The sequence below is a fragment of the Psammomys obesus genome, unplaced genomic scaffold (assembly GCF_907164565.1).
Source record: "Psammomys obesus unplaced genomic scaffold, mPsaObe1.curated_primary_1811, whole genome shotgun sequence".
Lineage (NCBI taxonomy): Eukaryota > Metazoa > Chordata > Mammalia > Rodentia > Muridae > Psammomys > Psammomys obesus.
This window is the reverse complement of record NW_026596158.1, coordinates 3177069-3197810: the sequence shown is the minus strand read 5'-3', so window position 1 is coordinate 3197810 and position 20742 is coordinate 3177069. Positions and strand designations below refer to the sequence as shown.

The following is a 20742-nucleotide window of genomic DNA, read 5'->3' as shown; positions in this document are numbered from 1 at the left end:
TGAATGAATGAATGAATGAATGAATGAATGAATGAATGAATGAATGAATGAATGGGGGAGCACCCTGCCCTTCCTCCCTCCCACTCAGAAGCGGCAGCACCATCCAGGTAGGGTGGATAGCACAAGGCTCACAGAGAGGAAGGACTTATGGGCCAGCAGGGGTGGGGCGGGGGGGAATGAGATCCTGGCTACCAAGGGGGCCAGGGACGCAGGGTGGACACCTGCCAAATCCGGCTGAGGACCAGTGCCAAGGTGCCATTCCTTTCCAGTCCCCTGGCTGGACCTGCTCCCTTTACAGTTTAAATTTAGGCCCCATGAAAGGAAGCTGGAGAGGTAGGCCAGCGCTGCGGAAAGCATGGACGCTTTCCCGAAAACAGTCCGCGCCGAGCCACGCCAGCCGCCACACTCCGTGCTCTTCCGCTGCTTCTGTCCGGCGGCTCTGAGTGTTTCCCTCCTCATCTGACAGAGCGGCGACTCCCCCCCCCCCCCCCCCCCCCGTAGCCCTTCCTCCGTAGCCTTTCCCACTCCCACAGCGAAAAGCAAGAACACCCACCGAAAGTCGGGGGCAGGCATTTTTCTCAAGGCCACACAGCTGGCCGAGGTGAGATTCTGAACCCGAGGCTTCCGGTCTGCACGGTTCGCAGACCTCCTGAAGGCCGCAGACGCCGCCAGGGAGGCAGGTTGACGGTAGGCCCATCCCGGCACCTTGTCACCGTCAGCAACTGTAACACCTCTAGAAAAGCTCAGAGAGGTTGAACAGCCTGCCTGAGCTCACACAGCAAGCATTCCACACAGGGGTGGTGGGGGGATGGGGGAGGCACTGTTCTGTCTTCTTGAGCCTCTGCCGCCTCCTCCTCAAACCCTGCCCGGCCCCTGCAGCCAACAGAGACATGGCGTCCATCGTGTCCGAGATCATGATGTATGTGCTTATTGTGGTGTTGACCATATGGCTTGTGGCAGAGATGGTGTACTGCTACAAGAAGATTGCTGCTGCCACGGAAGCCGCTGCGCAAGAGAACGCGTGAGTGGGGCCGGGGAGGAGGGCCGAGGCCGCCCAGGTGCCAGCCGGTGCTCGGAGCATGCGTCAGGGGCCGATAGAGTAAGCAGTTGCCTGCAGATGAGGAAAACCAAAACCAAAACAAAACAAAAACAAAAAACAAAACAAAAAACGGAAACCTGGAGAACTGGAGGGCGGCAGCTGCTGCCAGGTAGCAAACCCGGGATTCCAACCCAAGCCTTCCGGTGGCAGAGTTACAGCTTGTAGGAAGTGTGCCCACACAGCTTCCTGAATGTCACAGAGGTGCCCTGTAGTTAGAGAGGCTGCCCATTCAGACTCAGGGGAGGCCCAGCCTAGCCCACGGTCCTCTCCAGCCTCAGGGTTGGGCCCTGGGGTCACTGTCTGCCTTGCCTTGCCCCTGTACAGCTCGGAATACCTGGCCATTACCTCCGAGAGCAAAGAGAACTGTACAGGAGTCCAGGTGGCTGAATAGCGCTGGTAAGGATGCCGGAGTGGGCCAGTTTGGGCATCGTCAGTGGGGAGGGTTCAGGGACTGTGTCTCTCTCTAAGCATCCACTTCTCCTTACCCTGCAGGCCCTGGGCTCTGCCTCAAGGAAGAGCCAGCCCTTACGGGTACCCTCCCGCCCTGCAGTGGGGATCAGCCCCTGGTGGGTACCCTGCCCCGGCAGTGGGGATCGGCCCATCCATCTCCCTAGCCTCACAGTCCTGCAGAGGAGCCACCAGGGTGGAAGAAGGCAGGGACTGATCCCACCTCACCCACCGCCTCCCACCCACCCTCCCACCGCCATGCATGATGGGTGAAGCAATATGGCCGCCCCACCCTGCTTTTGCTGCCTGTTTGGGGGAGGGGGGCGGTGAGGTGAGGGGGCAGGCCCCGCCCCTTCTTTTTGCTGATTTGCACATAGACCACTTCCCACACGCACTGCCAGGCCAGCCGGCCCCACCCCTGCTTGTAAGGTCAAGAGGGGCCAGGACAGGGACAGCAGTGGGCAGGGGGTTCTGGGCCTCATCTCCCCTCCGCTTCCTCCGGCTGGACCTGGGGTTCCCTCCCTGTGACACCTCCTAGCCCTGGCCCGTCCGCCCTCTCTCACCAGCCTTCAATTGTGGTCTCTTGGGAAGGGCCTCTTCGGCCTCCTGTCTTTACAGAAGTAGTTTTGTTCATGAAATAAAGATTCTTGGACTCGAGTCTCTATTCTCTCATCAGCAGTGACCTCTGTGCCCCCACAACTCCAATCCCAGGGCCTCATGGTGTCTTATGGGAACCCTCCTTCCCGGCAAGCGTCAGGGCATCTGATGGGTACTTTCAAGAGTACCACCCAGAGCTGACGAAGTGGCTTAGAGTGTCCCAGCTGTGACGCTGGGAGTCATTATTTCAGGGGGCAAGAGTAAAGGACAGCAATCCAGAAGGTGGTTTCGGGACTCACAGGGACAGACAGCTGGGCGTTAGGGTCTTGTGGGGCTTGCTGTGCTGAGAACTGGGAGCAAAAAAGTTCTGGAGAGGAGAGGGCAGTACATTGAGACAGCAAGAAGGACGGAGACCAGAAGCAGAGAGATAAGGGCAGAGACAGGAGCGAGAAGGAGACCAATCAGGCCCATGGGCCAGGCAGAACCAAGGTGGCCCTGCCTGAGAGAGGCTTCAAATCTATGCCCGGATGAGGTATGGGAACAGGCAGAGAGGACAAGCAGGTGGCCTGCTGTGTGAGGACAGCTGTTGTGATTCAGATGCCAGCCAGGCCACAGGCAGGTATATAGATGGCCTCCCGGCTGTCTGGTATTCATCTGGCTCAGGGTCTGGGGTCTGACGCACATGGCCCTTGCCTGCTGGTGGGACCGGATGCACTTGTGGCTAGCCACTTCCGGCCACTTGGCTTGGGCCTGGGCCTGGGCAACCAGTGTTGCGTTTTCAGGGCCAAGCCCCCCATCCCCCTATCAGGACTTTCCCGGGCTCCAGAGGTCACTGGGCAGGCAGCACAGCGGCTGCCAAAACAAACCACCCCCGTGACTTGTAGGGAAGTGGTTGGGGGAGGGGCTGGACCACGCTAGGGACAGGAAGGGCTAGAGGCCTATGGTGGCATGCACTGGATCAGAGGAGGGCAGGGGACTGGAAGAAAATGCGAATGGAGGACCACATGGCCACAAGCATGGTGGACCTGGGGCAGACAGAACTCTCCGGCACATTCCTCCAGTTTGGAATCCCAGCCTTCGGGCCTCTGAGCACCCCCAGGTCGTCACAGGACACACACCTGAGTCCCGAGGGTGGTGGGAGGCCAGGCTGGTGGCTGAACCTGCCTGGCCCAACCCCTGCAGGCCCCGCCCCATCGGCCAGGTGGCCTCTGTGGCAGCCAGTCCTGGGGTCCGCCCTTCCCCGCCCCGTCCCCGCCTCCCACTCAGCCCCCTCCTCCTCAGGTGAGGCCGCAGGCTCGGCAGGCCCCACGCCGCTGGCCGCTGCTGCCATCCTTGCCTCCCGGGCTGCCCGCCGCTGTGGGGACACCATGCCCCTACCCAGGCCCGGAGACTAACCCCAAATCTGCACCATCTCCGGCGAACCCCAGGGTAAGGCACAGAATTCGGAGTCCCTTGTCCCTCCACCAGTCTGACGCCCACAAGTCCGCCCAGGGGATCCGAGAAACCCCAGGCTACTCCAGCCTGCTTTGCCTACTAGCTCAGAAATCCCAGACTTCCCTCAAAACCCTCGAGTCCGCTGGAAGTTCAACCTCGGCCCTCCGGGCTCTGCCTTGCCACTCCAGGTGTCCCCCTGGTGGTTGGTCATGCCTTGCCACCGCTGACCCCGGCCCGACCACCGCCGTTTGCATGCTCTGGCTCCAGCCCAGGGCCAGCTGCTCCCTGGATGAGAGGCTGGGACTGGGGGCGCCCGGACAGAGCCAGGACAGGCTCCCCCTGGCCGTACCTCCTTGTTCCTGTCTCTAGGTTCCGCCCCAGCCCAACAGGTCAACCTGGGAATCATTAACAAGAGTCCCTGACATGGCGAAGAAGGAGGGTGAGTCCCCCTGTCCCCGACCCCCAGCTTTGGCCCTATCTGGCACCCCTCTTCTGCTCTGTCTCCCAGCCGGTACCCAGCCCCCTGTCTTGGGGTCCTTCATGTCAGACTCAAGACCGATGCCCCCCAAAGTCCTCGTCCATCTGATTAACTATTAACTGACCCTTCTGTGTGGCTGTGCCTCCCCGCCACCCCACATGACCTTCCCAGTGCCTTGCCTCAGTTTCCCCTCATGTCCCACGGATTTCTCAACTAATGAACGACATGTCCTCTTCAGGGGGCTGAGGTGGGGGCTGCTGCTGGTGCCATCTTGGCCAGGCCGCTTCTGCTGCCTTTTGCTGTGTGATCTTGGGCAGGTAGCATCGCATCTCTGGGCTTCAGTCCCACCTTTCCCTGCAGTCAAGTATGGACGGAAACTAATGTTCCCTCCGTGAGGTTGTTAGGATCACGGGACACACAGGCAGCGGCTTGGGACTTTGGGGCGTGAGATACGTGCTGTGTCCCAGAGGTGTTCTGACGGAGGTCGGTCACTGTGGGGCCCCAGGAACCAAAGACCCGAGAACCCCACGGTTCCAGGCCTGTTCCTTCTACCTCCTGGCTTTGTGGGCAAAAGAGCAGAAGGGGAACTTTGGACTTGATCTGGATGGATAGACGGGAGAGACAGAGAACTCCAGCGTTGACTGAGACGCTCACACTGGAGGCCAGCCTCGCTCTCTCCTTTATCTGTACTTGGGGACCAACTGGAGAAGGGGGGTAGTTCCCCTCCCCCACCTTCCCCAGCCCCATTCTTGACTGTCCTCCTGGAGCCAGGCTAGCTGAGTTCAGTCCTGGGCACTTTCTAGCTGTGTGGCCTTGGACAGGCCATATCCTCTCCGGGTGTCTGTTTCCTCTGTAAAATGGAGATGGGAACTGTGGTGGGATGGCTTTGGACAACGTGATCAGGCAAAGGACGGAATCTGACCCCTTTGGGACCGTTTCTTTTCCTGGAGATGATTGACAAAGAGGCATCAGAGCTAGGGACTACGAGGGAGGGAAAGGAGAGAGAGCCTGGATGGCTGGCTGCAAGGAAGACACAGAGTGTGTTCCCTGAGCCCCCGGGCAGCTCTCTGTGCTCAGGGAGGGCAGCACTGGAAAAGCGAAGGGTTGGTGATAACGCCTCCATCCTCGTTAGCTGTGGCACGGGTTGAAGGGAGGCAAAGGACAGTGAATGGGTGTTGTGCTATCCCATGAGCCTTTGCAGTGGCAGCTGCTGGGGTTTGTGGGACCACGAAGACAGTGGATGTGTGCTCTGGGCCCCCAGCATGGATATGCTGGAGCTGGGGGTTTAGGAGTGATGTGTGAGTTGCAAGTCAAAGGATGATCAGGGAGGAAGGGGGGCATGCCAGGCAGGAAGGTGGGGCATGGTGCTCAGGGCAGTTGTTTGCTGGAGATAGTGTCTGTGGCTGACCAACCTGGGGAGAATCCTTGGTATAGTGGGGTCTGCTTAGTGCTGGGGATTGCTCTAGCTCTTTTTCTCTTTACCCCTGAGGATCAAGGATCAAAACCAAGCCCCCATACATGCTAGGAAAGAGCTCTACCACTGAGCCACACCCCATCCCTCACTGGGGGATTCTAGGCAGGGGCTCTACCACTGAGCCACACCCCAGCCCCTCACTGGGGGATTCTAGTCAGGGGCTCTACCACGGAGCCACACCACCAGCCCCTCACTAGGGGATTCTAGGCAGGGGCTCCACCACTGAGCCATGTCCTTAGTTTTTTGTTTGTTTGTTTGTTTTGTTTTGACACTTAGTCTCACTATGCAGCTCAGGCTGGCCTCAAATTGAACAATCCTTCTGCCTCAGCCTCCTGAAAGCTGGGATGACAGGCTCCTAGTCAGCACTCTGTGAGTTCTATGGTTGGGACATTCTGTGGAAATTGTTTTAGGTGTCTGATAATGGCCAATGTCTGAGAATTTGAAGAGACATATATTCGTGACTCTGCTCTCTACAAATCATGCTGGAAATGCTGGGTCCAGAGCATCAGGGAGGCCCAGGGGAATGTTATGGATAGAGAAGGGACAGTTTGGACTTCCCACTTACATTTCCCAGGTTTCTGTGTAGAGGGACCACCAGGGAGATGAGCCAATTCGGAACCAAGCATGTACAATGAATGCAGGGCTCAGAGCTGGCAAGCTGGAGCAGGAAGGAAGTGATCAGGAGTTAAAAGGAGGTTGTGGGATGAGGGTTTATGAGGAGGAGAGAAGAGGGCCTGGGGCTGAGGGGCTGAGACAGGACTGCTGTGAGGAAAGGAGGAGGGCCTGGGGATGAGGGGCTGAGACAGGACTGCTGTGGGGAGAGGAGGAAGAGGGGGAGGAGGAAGAAGAAGCGGAGGAGGAGGAGGAAGTGGAGGAGGAAGAGGAGGAGGAGGTGGAGGAGGAAGAGGAGGAGGAGGAGGAGGAGGAGGAGGAGGAGGAGGAGGAGGAGGAGCAGCAGCAGGCTTGGAGACACAGTGACCAGCAAGGGATGTGGTAGATGTAAAGGGAAGGTGTGTAGAGGCTGCAGGAGCCCCAGCACCCAGCGTGGTGGTCAGTGCTGGGAGGACAGGCATGCCCAATCCTCACACTATTGAGCTACTTTCCTCTGTAAGTGACACCATTGTCTTAAATCACTAACCAGGAACTGCCCTGGCAAGATCCTGCGCCACTCCCTGCTCTCTTCCCAGTGCTGGTCTGGTACTGTGGCCAGTAGCCATGCCACCAGGGACATGGGTGTGAGAGCTGGTGCTCTTGCAGCCTTGAGAGTACTTTGCAGAGGCTGGGGTCAGCAGAAGGCTTTCTTAGCAGTTGCTTCAGGCTCCAGGATCCCTGTTACTCCGGGGCAGAAGTCCTCCTCTCTAGGCTGCTGGGCCTCCTAGCCATGCCTCCCACGGCCTTCCCCCAGCTCGTTCCCCTTGCCTAGAAGGCTAGGCATGAGCTGTCTTGTCTAGCAGTCTTGCATGCTCGTCTTAGCCTGTGCCCCGTTAGCCCTGTTTGCAGGTCTTAGACAATCTCTTCCTGGGGAGTCTACCCCTCTCCTCTCAGAAGCCCCACTTGATGCCCAACCCTACCTTGCTTAACAGACCGATTGGAGTAGAGTTTTATCATACCGATACACTGAGGCTCAGAGAGGCAGTGACGGCTGCCCATGATCACACAGCGATAACAGCTTAGAGACATTTACTAAGGACCTGATGTATGTCAGGCACGATGGCACAGCAAGAGGTGGTTTGGTTTCTTGGGGAAATACTTTGGGCCTGGGTCTCAGTGTGCCCAGGGTTTAGGAGGTGACTGCAGGCTGAGTCACTGGAGATGTGCTGGCTCCATCTCTCAGAGCCATGGGGGAAAGGGTACCGTGATGTGGGAGAAAGATAGAGTCTAAATGCTAGGTGTTTGGTGGGAGGTATTTGGCCGGGGTGGGGGTGGGAGGGCTTGGCTATGATGTGTATTTAAAGAACTTTAAAGCCATTTAAAAAGTGAGCGCTAGGTGCATGCTTGTTCAACAGATGGGGAACCCGGGGCTCGAAGAGGTGGTTCCACATGTCCAAGACCTCAGCCGGGAAAGGGTAAGGACGCTAGCTTGCTTTTTCCTTTCCTTTATTTATTTGCTGTGTGCGAATGCACACGGGCACACATGTGGATGAGTATATGTTCGTGTGTGTGTGCGTGCATGTGTGTGTGTGTGTGTGTGTATGTGGGTGCGGGCACCTGTGCCCGTGTTGGGGAGGGCGCCGAGGAGGGCATTGAGAGCTCTGTTACTGTCATATCCCTTGAAATGGGGTCTCCCTGAGCTTGCAGCTGGGCTGGTGGCCAGCAAGCCCCGGGGACCCTCATGTCTCTGCTCACCCCAACAGCGCTGGGTTTCCAGGTGCCCAGCACCACACCGGGTAATTTACGAGGGTGCCGGGTCCCAGCTCTGGTCCCGATGCTTGCCCTGCAAACGCTCTCACTCACTGAGCCATCTTCTCAAGGCCACCATTTCCAAGTGAGGTTGCCAGGCGTGTTGGGACATGTGTGTCATCCCAGCACTCAGGAGGCAGAGCGGGGGGGGGGGGGGGGCACAAGTTTGAGGCCAGCCTGAGTTTCATGGAGAAACCCTGTCTGTAAAAAAACAAAAAACAAACAAGAAACATAGTCCAGGCGTGGTGGCACACACCTGTAATCCCAGCACTCGGGGAGGCAGAGGCAGGAGGATCTCTGTGAGTTGAAGGGAGTCCAGGGAAGCCAAGGCTACACAGAGAAACTCTGTCTCAAAAAACAAAAACAAAAACAAAACCCAAAAACTAAACCAAAACAAAACATAGGCCAGGAGGTGGTGACACACATCTTTAATCCCAGCACTCAGGAGGCCAAGGCAGGTGAATATCTGAGTTCGAGGCCAGCCTGGTCTATAGAGCAAGTTTCAGGACAGCCAAAGGTACACAGAGAAACCCTGTCTTAGAAAAGCCAAAACCAGGGCTGGAGAGATGGCTCAGGGGTTAAGAGCAAAGGCTGCTCTTCCAGAGGACCGAAGTTTGATTCCCAGCACCCACATCGGTGGCTCACAACCATCTATAGTGAGACCTGGTGCCCCCTTCTGGCCTGTAGGCACTCGTGCGGTACAGAAGACTGTGTAGATAATAAATAAATGAGTTAAAAACAACAACAAAAGCAGGTATGATGGCACGTGGCCATCATCCCAGCACTAGGGAGGCAGGGCAGGAAGGCTGTCACTAGTTTGAGGCCAGCCTGGACTGCATGATGAATTAGATGACAGCATTGCTACAGAGCAAGACACCATCATAATACAAAGCAACCCAAAAAGCCACAGGAAGAAAGAAAGAAAGAAAGAAAGAAAGAAAGAAAGAAAGAAAGAAAGAAAGAAAGGAAAGAAGGAAGGAAGGAAGGAAGGAAGAAAGAAAGAGAAAGAAAGAAAGAAAGAAAGAAAGAAAAGAAGGAAGGAAGAAAGAAAGAGAAAGAAAGAAAGAAGGAAGGAAGGAAGGAAGGAAGGAAGGAAAGAAAGAAAGAAAGAAAGAAAGAAAGGAAAGAAGGAAGGAAGGAAGGAAGAAAGAAAGAAAGAAAGAAGGAAGGAAGGAAGGAAGGAAAGAAAGAAAGAAAGAAAGAAAGAAAAAAACCAAAATGAGTTCAGCTAAGTAAAACTTGGGTTCTCAATCTCCCAGGGACAAATTTGATCTTGGAGCCGGGTCTCGTGACAAAGACATCTGGCTTTAAGCTTACCAAGAGGGTAAAGGTCAGAGGTCACAGACACCTCAAAGTTGTCAGAACTTCTGGAAAAGTTAGCAAGGGAGAGAGAGAGTCTGGGGACAGGCTGGCAGGACGCACAGCAGGGAAAGTCCAGAGTGCTTTGCCTTGTCATTGGAGCGGAGTAACCGCCAGCACCAGGGAGGGGGCAGGGAGGTGGCCACAGTCCCAGCCAGACCCCTCTTTCCAGCTGGAACCCTTGGGGAGCCGGACACCTGGCTGTCCACGCGACAGGAGAGGGACAGCCTTGCCAACTGCCCAGCCCTGGCAGTTGAAGTACCACAGGCCCCAGCCTGATAAGGGACCCTGCATTCCCTGGCAGGGTACTGGCCCAGTGCCCAAGCCCTGCTGGCTGAGGACAAGCCTGGCAGTGGCCCCAGCTTGGTGTCTGTTGCAGGTGGCCGGACTACACCGTGCTGCTCTGGACCCAAGGTGGCAGCTCTCACTGTGGGGACCCTGCTTCTCCTGACGGGCATTGGGGCCGCCTCCTGGGCCATTGGTGAGAGCATCTCCCTCCCCAGATCCTGAGGCCTCCCCTCCCCTGAGGGCAGCAAGCTGCCTGCCCTCACCTCCCTTTTCTCCACAGTGACCATCCTTTTGCGGAGTGACCAGGAGCCGCTGTACCCAGGTGAGTACAGCAGGGCCCGGGGACACCCGCGGCGGAGAACTCAGAGTGTCCTTGGGACTGATAGCCGTGTTTGTATTCGGTGCCTCTCAGGCTGTTTGAACCAGAATACTGTCTGTAGCTCAGGCTGGCTTAGAGCTCACCCAGGCTGGCCTCAGATTTGTGGCAATCTCCTGCCTCAGCTTCCCAGTGATGGGATTACAGGCACGAAGCACTGTGCCTAAGTCATAGGCTTTAGTCTAAGGGACTCGGGGGACTCCCTTGCAAGCAACACAGCCCCACCCTGCTAGCTTTTATCCAGCCCCTAGACAACTCACCAGTAGGTAGCTTACGCAGTTAGAAACAATTTTGTTTTTAGTTTTATTTTTGAGACAAGGGCTCCTGCAACCCAGGCTGGCCTCAGACTTACTATGGAGAATCCTGGACCTCCTGATCATCCCTCCTCCATCTTTCAAGTCCTGGGATTATGAGCAGTGCCTCACCACACCCATCTGAAGACGCCATTAAAAACTAAACAAACAAACAAACAAACAAAAAAACACCCTGAAATTGGAGGTGGGGAGATGGCTCAGTCAGCCAGGTGCTTGAGGACTCGAGTTCACGTCCCAGAACCCATGTGAAAAAGCAGAGCATGATGGAGCACACGTGAAATCCCAGCCCTGGGGAGGCAGAGACGGGAGGCCGCTGGTTTCCCTCAGTTAGCCTAGCCTAACTGGTGAGCCTCCAGGCAGTGCGAGATCCTGTCTCAAACCCAAGGTAGGCAGGACTTAAGGAAGGAATGACGTGTTTTAGCTTATTTGCTCTTACACACACAGCTTTAAAACCCTTTTGAATGTGGGGCTATTCTTCTCCTCTGTGACACATGGGGAAACTGAGGCTTGACGACATGACAGTGTGCCCTGGACCGCAGAGCTCCCGGCGTGCTATAAATTGTGATGGCTACACGTGTGGTCAAGACACATTCCAGAGAAGCAGGATGAGTTGAGTCGACTCCTGGCTGTGAGGACCCAGCAGCTTCTGCCTGTCCTTCATACATCCATGAGACGGAAGACCACGGAGCAGGTGGCCCGGAACGATGGAGCCAGGAACTGCTCTCAGACTGCGGGAGGCATGTTCGCAGTACACGGAAGCAGCAGCCACAGGAACACAGGCAGAAATCACACGCGGCGTGAAGGGATGAGGCTTTCCCAAGGCCACCTCCAACCTGCAACCCCGTGACCCAGGGGGGCGGAAGGGGGTGGCGATGGCTGGGCGGAGCATGCTTTTTCGAAGAAACGAGATTCCGGGTCTGAACAGTTGGCGCTGGACTCAGTCATTCAGACTGAACTTAGAAACACCGACCTCTGGCTAGGGACCAGCCCCGGGACTCGACGGTATTGGCCCGTGGAGTCCTACAACAGCCCGTTTTCATGCAGAGTGGAGGCGCAGACGGGCCGAGGGTCAGCACGGTAGCATATGCCTTCCCATGCTCAGGAGACCGGAAGGGTCTGAGATGGAGGATAGCCTGGGCTACGCAGTGAGACTCTTGACTCTTCCTCGGGTCACAGCAGCCCGGCTCTCAGGCGGTAGTCCCGTGTGCCTGCTGCTCAGCATTGGTAGTGCAAGCTAACACCCCAGGCCTGGCTGAAGTCTAAGGCTCTTGTCATCCCGCTGTTTTGCATATGGGGTGGGAGGGAGAGGACGGAGGCTCTGTGAAGTAGACCAACTCGCTGAGGACCATGGGTCAGTAAACGACTGAGCAAGGAGATCAGCAGGCCCTGCTGATCCACACGGTGCCGGGATGGAATCCCAACCCTAAAGACTCTTAGGACATGGTCCCCTGTCTGACGGACAGTTCACCTTGGCTTGCAAATCTATCTCTCTGGACTCCAATCTCAGGGCTTCCCCTTGCTCCCTGCTTCCTAAAGTCCCTATCCCTCTAGTGTCATTATCACCTTCACCTTCATCTTTACCTTCTCCTCCTTTGTAGTACTGGAGGTCTTACACATGCTTAACTGCTTAGCAGGGGCTCTACCACTGAGCCACACCCCAGCCCCTCACTGGGGGATTCTAGGCAGGGGCTCTACCACTGAGCCACACCCCAGCCCCTCACTGGGGGATTCTAGGCAAGGGCTCTATCACTGAGCCACAGTCCAATCCTTCACTGGGGGATTCTACGCAGGGCCTCTAACACGGAGCCACCCTGCCTCTAGCTCCTAACTGGGGGATTCTGGCCAACTACTCTACTAAGCTACACTCCAGCCCCCCCCCTTTTTTTTTTAATTTTCTTTTCGAGACAGAATTTTTGCTAAGTTGACCAGGCTGTTCTTGAACTATCCTTAAACCTAAATTCTTCTTGTCTTAGCTTCCCAAGTAGCTGGGATCACAGCCGGCCTCCCTACCCAAAAGGACACTCCACTGTCCTTTTGACAAGACGGGATTCAACAGTCCCCCCCCACCCCCGGAACTGGGGTGCCTTTCTGTCCTTTCTGAGCTGCGACCCTCTGAGAGGGCCTTCTTCCTCACCTGGGATATGGGGTGAGCAGAGCCAAGTGGGAAAAGAGGAATTGGTTGTCCGGTTTATCCATGCAAGGCTGAGCTCTCAGCCAAATCGTACAGAAAGGGATCTGTGCCTCCCTCCTTGAGCAAGGCCTTCCTAAAGCTCAAAACCTCCCACCCACAGCCTCCCAGCTGTCCCAATGGACCCTTCACATTGACTGTTAATGTTGGCCTCAGGAAGGCCAAGATGCTTTGTTCACAGATCAGGTCATCTGTGGCACATAGTAGGTGCTCAAGAGGTCTCGCTTAAGAAGAGATAGAGCTGGGAAACTTGTAATCCGAGCATGTGAGAAGCTGAGGCGAAAAGACTGAAAGTTCGAGGCTAGCCCGGGCCATTTAGAAGGACCCTGTCTCGGAAACCCAGGAAGAAAAAGAAAAGAAGCACAGAGACAAACTTTAGACCAACTAGGCAAGGTCGGTCGTAACACGGACCTCCGGCTCAGACGGAGCTCCCGCCAGTGCCTGCGCCCTGTCAGTAGCGCCTTCCGGAACCCTGAGGTGTGATAGTGCAGACAAGAAAACACAAGCTTGACTGTATCCCCACTTCAGGCTGTTCTGGGATGGTCACACCTCTGAATAGATCCGACGGTTCGCCGAGCATCACCTGGTGATGTACGGCACACCAGAAGGCAGGCTTTCAAGGTGACAAACCCAGCGCAGACTGTGACTTTCAAACCACGTGGGCCACGCCGAAGGCTGAAGCAAGAGGCTCACAAACACCAGGCCTGGCTGGGCTGCCAAGGGAGACCTGGTCTCCTTACACCCAGAAACAGGCGAAAAAGAAAGCACGTGGTGTTGCCCGTCTCTTTCCGGCGCACATCCATAAAAACAGTACTTCCCCCTCCGGAGACGCCCAATGTGTCGGAAATCTCTTGAGCAGTTGGGGGTGCTGGCTGCTGACTCTGAGTTGCTGTTCTTGCCTTGATCCTGGGAGTTCAGGGGATGGTGGGCACCGCTAGGCAGGAGGTGCCAGGCGGTACTTGATGGACCGCAGAGCCGGAGGCCACATTTACAGCATGCTAGCTTTTGGTTTGGATGAGTGTGTGCTGGGCAGAGAAAGAAAGAATCCCTCAGAGACCCCAGCATGAGGCAGAGAAATCGGAAGCCGGCGGGCACTTTGAGTTCAAATCCTGGTTGGCTGGTGGTTAGTGGTCTGCAATGAACAAGTACAACCTTTGATGTTTAGTGCGCCATCTGTGAGATGTACATTCCATGGATTGATCGATTGATTGATTGATTGGTGTTAGGGAATGGACCAAAGGCTTCATGCATGCAGGCAGGCCACCCTACCACTGGGCTATTTCCCCAGCCCCTCAGTGGGAGATTCTAGGCAGGGGCTCTACCACTGAGCCATCTATACCCCTCACTGGGGGATTCTAGGCAGGGGCGCTCTACCCCTGAGCCATCTATACCCCTCACTGGGGGATTCTAAGCAGGGGCTCTGCCCTTGAGCCACACCCCAGCCCCTCACTGGGTGATTCTAGGCAGGGGTTCTAACACTGAGCCCCCCTGCCTCCAGCTCCTCACTGGGGGATTCTAGGCAGATGCTCTCCTGCTGAGCAAGAATGACACTAGCGCTTTTTTTTTACTTTTTACTTTGAGTCCCTTTTCTCTAAGTTACTTAGGCTGGCCTTGAACTCACTCCATAGCCTTGGATTTTTGATCCACTAGCCAAAGTTTACTAAGTAGGTGAAGAGACAGGCCTGTGCCTCTGGGCCTACATCGCTGCCTAGAAAATATTCCCAGAAAAAAAAAATTCAAAATATTGCCAGAATCCAGCTATGTTCACTGTGCTGTCACCTGCTAGCCTTGCCGCTGTCCCTGCCACGTTGAGGTCATAGTCTGGGCTCCAGTTCCTGCCCTACAGTCTGCCCCCACTAGCAGCCAGAAGGAACTCATGCACCCCTGTTCCCTGTGCCCAGCTTTGAGCCCCAGCCTGGCTGCATGTTGGTCCAGCTGCAAGCGAACTCGGCCAGCTTCTCTCTGGCCCCTGGCTGCTCCTCACCCAGCTCCCCGCCTCAGCCCTCAGATCTACACTGTCTGTTCTTTAGCTCCTCTGGCCTACTTCTCGGTCCCCGCTCAGATCTCAGCATCGTTCCCACCTCCTTCGCCTCTTTCTCCTCGCTGCTCACGCAGCGCCTTCTCAGCAGAGCTGTCCTTGCATGCCCACTGACATCAGAGTGCCGCTCCACCCCCATGCACCAGCCCCCCACTCCTCCTGTCGCCCTCGCCTCTCTCCGTGGCCCTTTCCGCAGCGACGTGGGACACGTTTCCATTCTTTGTCTTGCTCGTTATCCATCTCCCCTCCTGGGCTCTGCACTCCATACGAGAAGAAATTTTGTGTGATTTGTCCAGAGCCTAAAATAGTAGCCAGCATGTACAAAGTATTTGGTAAATACAAAGAAATGTCTCTGAGGGTCTTGCCCTGACTCGGGTGTGAGTGGAGCTTTGCTGACCTTATGGGGGGACGGATGGAGGGCCAGAAAGCACAGGCCAGCCACAGAGACTGCCCCAGCCATGTTCAGACATTACCATTGCTGTGAGCTAGCCTTCTGATGTAGCCCAGTCCTGCATTCTGGCTCCCTCCCTCCCCCTTTCTCTCTTCCTCTATTCCATCCTTCATTCTGTCCTGAGGCATAATGTAGCCCCGATTGGCCTCAAACTTATCCTCCTGCCTCAGCCTACTGAGGGCTGGGATAACAGGTGTTTTCATGCCTGAGTCTTGCCGGTTTGTCTGGATGACTTTTGTTTTGATTTTTTTTTTTTTTTTTAAAACATGGTCTCATTCTGTAACCCTGGCTGGCCTGGAATTAGAGCTGTAGCCCATCCTGGCCACGGATTCATGGCACTTTCCCTGCATTGGCCTCCCAAATGCTGGGGTGATAAGTGGAAGCCATCCTGCCTAGCTGAGGCGGCCCTGGAGTCTGAAGTCACTGTCTGATTTTATCTCCCAGATTTTGCTTTGTTGATAGAAGATCCTGAGTTCTCCTCTTCCTCCCCTCCTCCTCTTTTATTTATTTTATAATTATTATTTTTTGTTTGTTTGAGACAGGGTCTCTCTACATAGCCTTGGCTGTCCTGGAACCTGCTGTGTAGACCAGGCTGGCCTCGAACTCACAGAGATCTGCCTGCCGAGTGCTGGGATTAAAGGCGTGCACCACTGCAACCTCCTAAAATGTGTAGCCCAGGCTAGCTCCAAACTCATGATCCTCCTTCAACAAATTCCAGGTGCCTGTACCACCACAGCTGGCTCTCCTTGTTTAAATAGGTGGTTCAGGGTGGCCTCATGATCCTTCCGCCTTCTTAGTGCTAGAATTACATTCGTCTTTCAGGGTTCCCGCTCCTGCCAAGCCCCCTCTAATCTTTCTTTTCTCCTCGGAATGCTTATCTAAATGTCTCGGTAACCTGCTGAATTAGCCAAGGGTTTCCGACCCCTCCTGGTGGTTCCCCAAGCCTGGCTGCACCCAGAGAGGATCTCTGGACTCATTCATCCACAGTGTTCATCCAGCCTTCCCAGGCTCGCCCACCCACCCGCTTTCTCCCCGAGTCAGATAATTTCTCTAGGAACATCCCCTATGCAGTCCCAGCTAGTACTGGCTGCGTTGCCACAGCTGGGTGCAGGACCAGAGCCCTCGGGGCTTCGGGCGGTGGGGGAGCCGGTGGCCGGCTGTGGGACCCAGGCCCGGCTCCATCTGTCGCCCTGCAGTGCAGGTCAGCCCCGGGGACTCGCGGCTTGCAGTGTTCGACAAGACAGAGGGGACCTGGAGGCTGCTGTGCTCCTCACGCTCCAACGCCAGGGTGGCCGGGCTCGGCTGCGAGGAGATGGGCTTCCTCAGGTACTGGGGCGGCCCCCGGGGGAGGGAGGGGAATGGGCACTGGGCGCGAGGTGGCTGACCCGGGCCCCCTCGCAGGGCCCTGGCGCACTCCGAGCTGGATGTGCGGACCGCCGGCGCCAACGGCACATCAGGCTTCTTCTGCGTGGACGAGGGCGGCCTGCCTCTGGCTCAGAGGTTGCTGGATGTCATCTCTGTGTGGTGAGCTGGGCGGCTGCGGGGGGCACTGGAGCCCTGGCCTCCAAATACCGTCCTAACTGGTCCCCTGGTTTGTCTCTCCGTCACCACCCCTGTCCTGTGGTTTCTCATAGCGACTGCCCTAGAGGCCGATTCGTGACCGCCATCTGCCAAGGTGAGAACAGGGCCTTAGACCTTCTCTAGATCCGGGACTGGGGCCCCAGGGTGGAGTGTGTCCCCCACAAGCTGCCCAGGATCCCCACACGTCATGTCCCCAAGGTTGAGGGCAGCCTTGTTCCCACAAGCACGGCTGCGTCTCCTCCCATCCCAGGGGCTTAGGCTAGATGACCTGGAACCCAGCTCCCTCCCATTCCAAACCCCGCTTGTCACCTCCTCACAGACTGTGGCCGCAGGAAGCTCCCGGTGGACCGCATTGTGGGGGGCCAGGACAGCAGCCTGGGGCGGTGGCCGTGGCAGGTCAGCCTGCGCTATGACGGCACCCACCTCTGTGGGGGATCCCTGCTCTCCGGGGACTGGGTGCTGACAGCTGCACACTGCTTTCCAGAGTGAGTGCCCCCCCCACCCCCCAGCAGGGCCGCCTAGGCCAGGGCGGGAGGGAGGGCTGCCTGGCCAGGCCCCGAGACTTGTCCCTTCTGTCCCCGGCAGGCGGAATAGGGTCGTGTCTCGATGGAGGGTGTTTGCCGGAGCTGTAGCCCGGACCTCACCCCACGGCATGCAGCTGGGGGTCCAGGCCGTGATCTACCATGGGGGCTACCTTCCCTTCCGAGACCCGAGCAGCGAGGAAAACAGCAACGACATCGCCCTGGTCCGCCTCTCCAGCCACCTGCCTCTGACAGGTGAGTCCGGAGGCCTAGCCTCAGCTTGAGGACCCCAGACACTCGGGAGGCAGAGAAGGGGCCGGTGAAATAGGGTAGCTCCATCTCCAGGTTTCCATGGAGACATCAGACCCATTTTGAGGCAGCACAAACTGGGCATTCGCCATGAACGGTAGGTAGCTTGGCTCTCATAAGCAGCCACCTGGACCTTCCTAAGGGACTCAGTCACTGTGTGGTTCCTTTCCTCACGAGAGAGAAGGGATTCAGATGGTCACTCGAAAAACCAACGCTCAAGTGCTCTTAAGAAAAACCATTTGGTCGTAGTAACCTGAGCATGAAGCCTGACATACCAGCACTCAGGAGGAGGAGGCGGCAGGGGAATCGAGTTCAAGGCTAGCCTTGGGCACATAGTGGCTTTGAGGCTAGCCTATGCTATACAAGATACTCTAAATAAATAAATGAATAGCCCCCTCAGGTAGGCGCGAAGTTAGGGGTGGAGATGTTGCAAATACCTAAAGAATCGGAGTTTCCTTTTGGGGAGACAAAATGTTCCACAGTGGCACGTGGTAACGGTTGTGCCAACCCGGGAATATGCCAAAGTCAACGACTCGTGCATACGCTTGAACGTGGAAAACTGTAGGACTTCTAGGTTACAGTTGCGCGAGTCTGCAGTAAGGAACCTCCGGAAGGCCGTCCCCCTCCAAACATCACGCAGGGTGAGGACGTATGGAGAGGGGCGGGAAAACGTCTCAGCCACGGCGCGTGCTCATCTTACAGAGGGCCCTCGTTCAGTTCAGTTCCTAGCACCCAAATCCAGCCGTCCACAACTGCCTCTGATTCCAGCTCCGTGGAACCCAACACCCTTTCCTGAACTCCACAGGCACTCGAGTGCGTGGGTGCACACGTATGTGAATAAAAATAAACATCAAAAGTAAAGATTGGGGGCGGGGGGCTGGAGAGACGGCTCAGCGGTTAGGGTCGCCGGCTGCTCTCCCAGGGGACTTAGGTTCAATTTTGCAGCACCCACACGGCAGCTCACAACTGTCTGTAACTCCAGTTCCAGGGGACCCAACCCCCTCACACGGACATACATGCAGTCAGAACACCAATCGACGCACACAAAACGAAAAGAAATGACTCATCTTCACAAAAGGTGTGGAGAGCCAGGGGACGACGTTTGTCGTCAAAGCACTCAGGGAGGCTGAGGCAGAAAGAGTCCGGGGCCAGCCTGGGCTGCGTTCAGAGACCCAAGATAAAGAACTCCATGAACAATAGGAACAGGAACAGGGACAGCGTGCGCTGAGCCCGATTACGGCTGCGAGGATCATTCTGGCCAAAGGCAGAGCGACTGTCTGACCCACACCGAGGTCCTGTCAGACAAGCTGGCCTCATGACGTCAGCGCCTTGATTCACACGAAGGCCGCTCTTAGGATCTGCGCTCAATGACTGAACCATCCGAGGACACTCTTCTCCGAGTGTCTGCCTGTTGCTAAGTGACTCCCCGGCCTCGGTGTGTGGCACGTCTGGACTGGCTTCACCCACCACGGCCTCCCAGGATCACCGCTCTATGGCTGTTTGTCCTCAGTCTTCCAGCCGCTTCCTGCTTTCAAGGCCGCATCCACTCCTCACCGTGGTTTCCGCAGGGGAGTTATTTTGCGTGCGGGCGTCGTTTTCTTGCAGGCGCTGGGGATCGACCTTGGGACCTTGTGCACCCTTGGGCGAGCACTCCAGCGCCGAGCCGTCACCCCAGCTTGGGGCATGATCACTGTCTGCATTTTGCATCGAGACGCCGAGGCTCGGGGAGTCCCAGTTAGCATCACAACCGTGAGGGCTTGCCAGGACTGTTTGCCAGGGTTGTGCGCCACGCAAGGACACCCCACCACCTCGGTGGGGGCCTGTGTGTTCATTAGTGCAGTTTTCTGACAGCTGGAAGTCAAGGGTTTGCTTTCCTGTTTCCCACCTCTGGCCTCTGGGCTTTTGGGTAAGAGCCCAAACTTGGGGAATTAAGCCAACTTGGGTTCTAATTCTGATCACGCCCTTGGCCTCTAGGAAACCTTGGACAGGTGACTTGGCCTCTCGTCCCTCCTGAGGCAAAGTCGACCCCAGCTCCCTGGGATGACTGGGGATGAAAGGGAAAGATTGGAGGAAGTAGCGCCAATGGGGGCTGAGAAGGTTCCATCTTGGTAGTGATAGGCTGGGGGGGGGGCCGGATAGCTCCAGCTCGGGGGACCGGACCAAGCTGGCGTGTTGTCTCTCGCAGAGTACATTCAGCCGGTGTGTCTCCCCGCGGCGGGACAGGCCCTGGTGGACGGCAAGGTCTGTACGGTGACCGGCTGGGGTAACACACAGTACTATGGTGAGTCCAAGTGGGTCAGCCTGAGGCCGCTCTGGGGGGGGGGGGAGGGGAGGCCAGGTGAACGTCAAAGGGACCCCAAGGCCATGCGGTGGGGAGCCCGGAGGGGAGGGCCGGTTCTGGCCACCATCCCCCCATCCCCTCAGGCCAGCAGGCTGTGGTGCTCCAGGAGGCCCGGGTCCCCATCATAAGCAACGAGGTCTGCAACAGCCCTGACTTCTACGGCAACCAGATCAAAGCCAAGATGTTCTGTGCTGGCTATCCCGAGGGCGGCATCGACGCGTGCCAGGTGAGGGACGGGGGGCAGCCCCCGGGTCCAGCGCTATAGAGGAGCCGGGGTAGTGGGAACGGGGCTCCCCAGCTATGGCGGCCTTCAGCCAGGTGTCCCATCCCCCCCCCACGCACACAGGGTGACAGCGGCGGCCCCTTCGTGTGTGAGGACAGCATATCCGGGACGTCCAGGTGGCGTGTCTGCGGCATTGTCAGCTGGGGCACAGGCTGTGCCTTGGCCCAGAAGCCGGGAGTGTACACCAGAGTCATTGACTTCCGGGAGTGGATTTTCCAGGCCATCAAGGTGAGCAGGCAGAGGTCGGGGGCTGCCTGGGGCGGTGAGAATGGTAAAAATGTGGGGGAGACCTGTGTTTGGACCTACCAGAGGGCACTAAGGAGGACAGGTGGGTTTCTGAGGCTTCGGTGGGGAGGGGATTAGCTACCGAGCGATGGGAGAGGTGGCCAAGGCCTTGGAAGCCCCTGGCTCTCTCCCTAGACTCACTCCGAAGCCAGCGGCATGGTGACTCAGCCCTGAGCCCGCCTCCTCTTGCTGGGCTGCGCCGCGCAGGCCCCCAGAGCCCGAGTTTGGTCTGATGGCTGCAGCCCCGCACGGTAGGCCCCACCCTGGGCCTCGCATGGAACTTCTCGGATCCAGTCCACAGGTCCAAGGACTTCTCTTCCACAGTGGCCGGCCCACTCAGTCCTGGGGCCTCTCGGCCTCACCCTCCCACCCCGTGTAAATATGACTCTGTCCTCCGCGGGCTGCTTTCCAGGCACCCCTTGTGGGGGTGCCCTTTAAATAATAAAGGCGGTTTTGATTAAGGGGTCTCTGAGTTTACA

At 56.9% G+C, this 20742-nt stretch overlaps 2 protein-coding genes across 4 annotated transcripts in view; both read left to right on the top strand.

The window, feature by feature from the left end:
- The window catches only part of Scn1b (sodium voltage-gated channel beta subunit 1), a 9280-nt gene extending 7077 nt beyond the window's left edge, over positions 1–2203 (top strand). For both annotated transcript variants that reach the window (XM_055594962.1, XM_055594963.1), the window contains exons 4-6: positions 880–1021; positions 1424–1495; positions 1592–2203. In XM_055594962.1, coding sequence (XP_055450937.1) covers positions 880–1021; positions 1424–1490 — 209 coding nt within the window. In that variant the 3' untranslated portion in view covers positions 1491–1495; positions 1592–2203. The remainder of the gene's footprint in view (positions 1–879; positions 1022–1423; positions 1496–1591) is intronic.
- A 1199-nt stretch (positions 2204–3402) lies between these two features.
- Positions 3403–20724, top strand: Hpn (hepsin). Of its 2 annotated transcripts, XM_055594959.1 has the most exons (14): positions 3403–3571; positions 3947–4016; positions 7536–7595; positions 9668–9769; positions 9857–9898; positions 16140–16269; positions 16345–16467; positions 16578–16618; positions 16844–17009; positions 17110–17300; positions 19540–19635; positions 19779–19921; positions 20042–20206; positions 20399–20724. In XM_055594959.1, exons 2-14 carry the CDS (start codon positions 4001–4003, stop codon positions 20435–20437), a joined length of 1314 nt encoding a protein of 437 aa, XP_055450934.1. In that variant the 5' UTR covers positions 3403–3571; positions 3947–4000; the 3' UTR covers positions 20438–20724. The 2 variants fall into 2 exon arrangements, with proteins under 2 accessions (XP_055450934.1, XP_055450935.1); XM_055594960.1 differs by lacking the exons at positions 3403–3571; positions 3947–4016; positions 7536–7595; positions 9668–9769 and adding an exon at positions 15486–15661 and having other exon boundaries at positions 9851–9898; positions 20042–20724.
- The last annotated feature ends 18 nt before the right edge of the window (positions 20725–20742 follow it).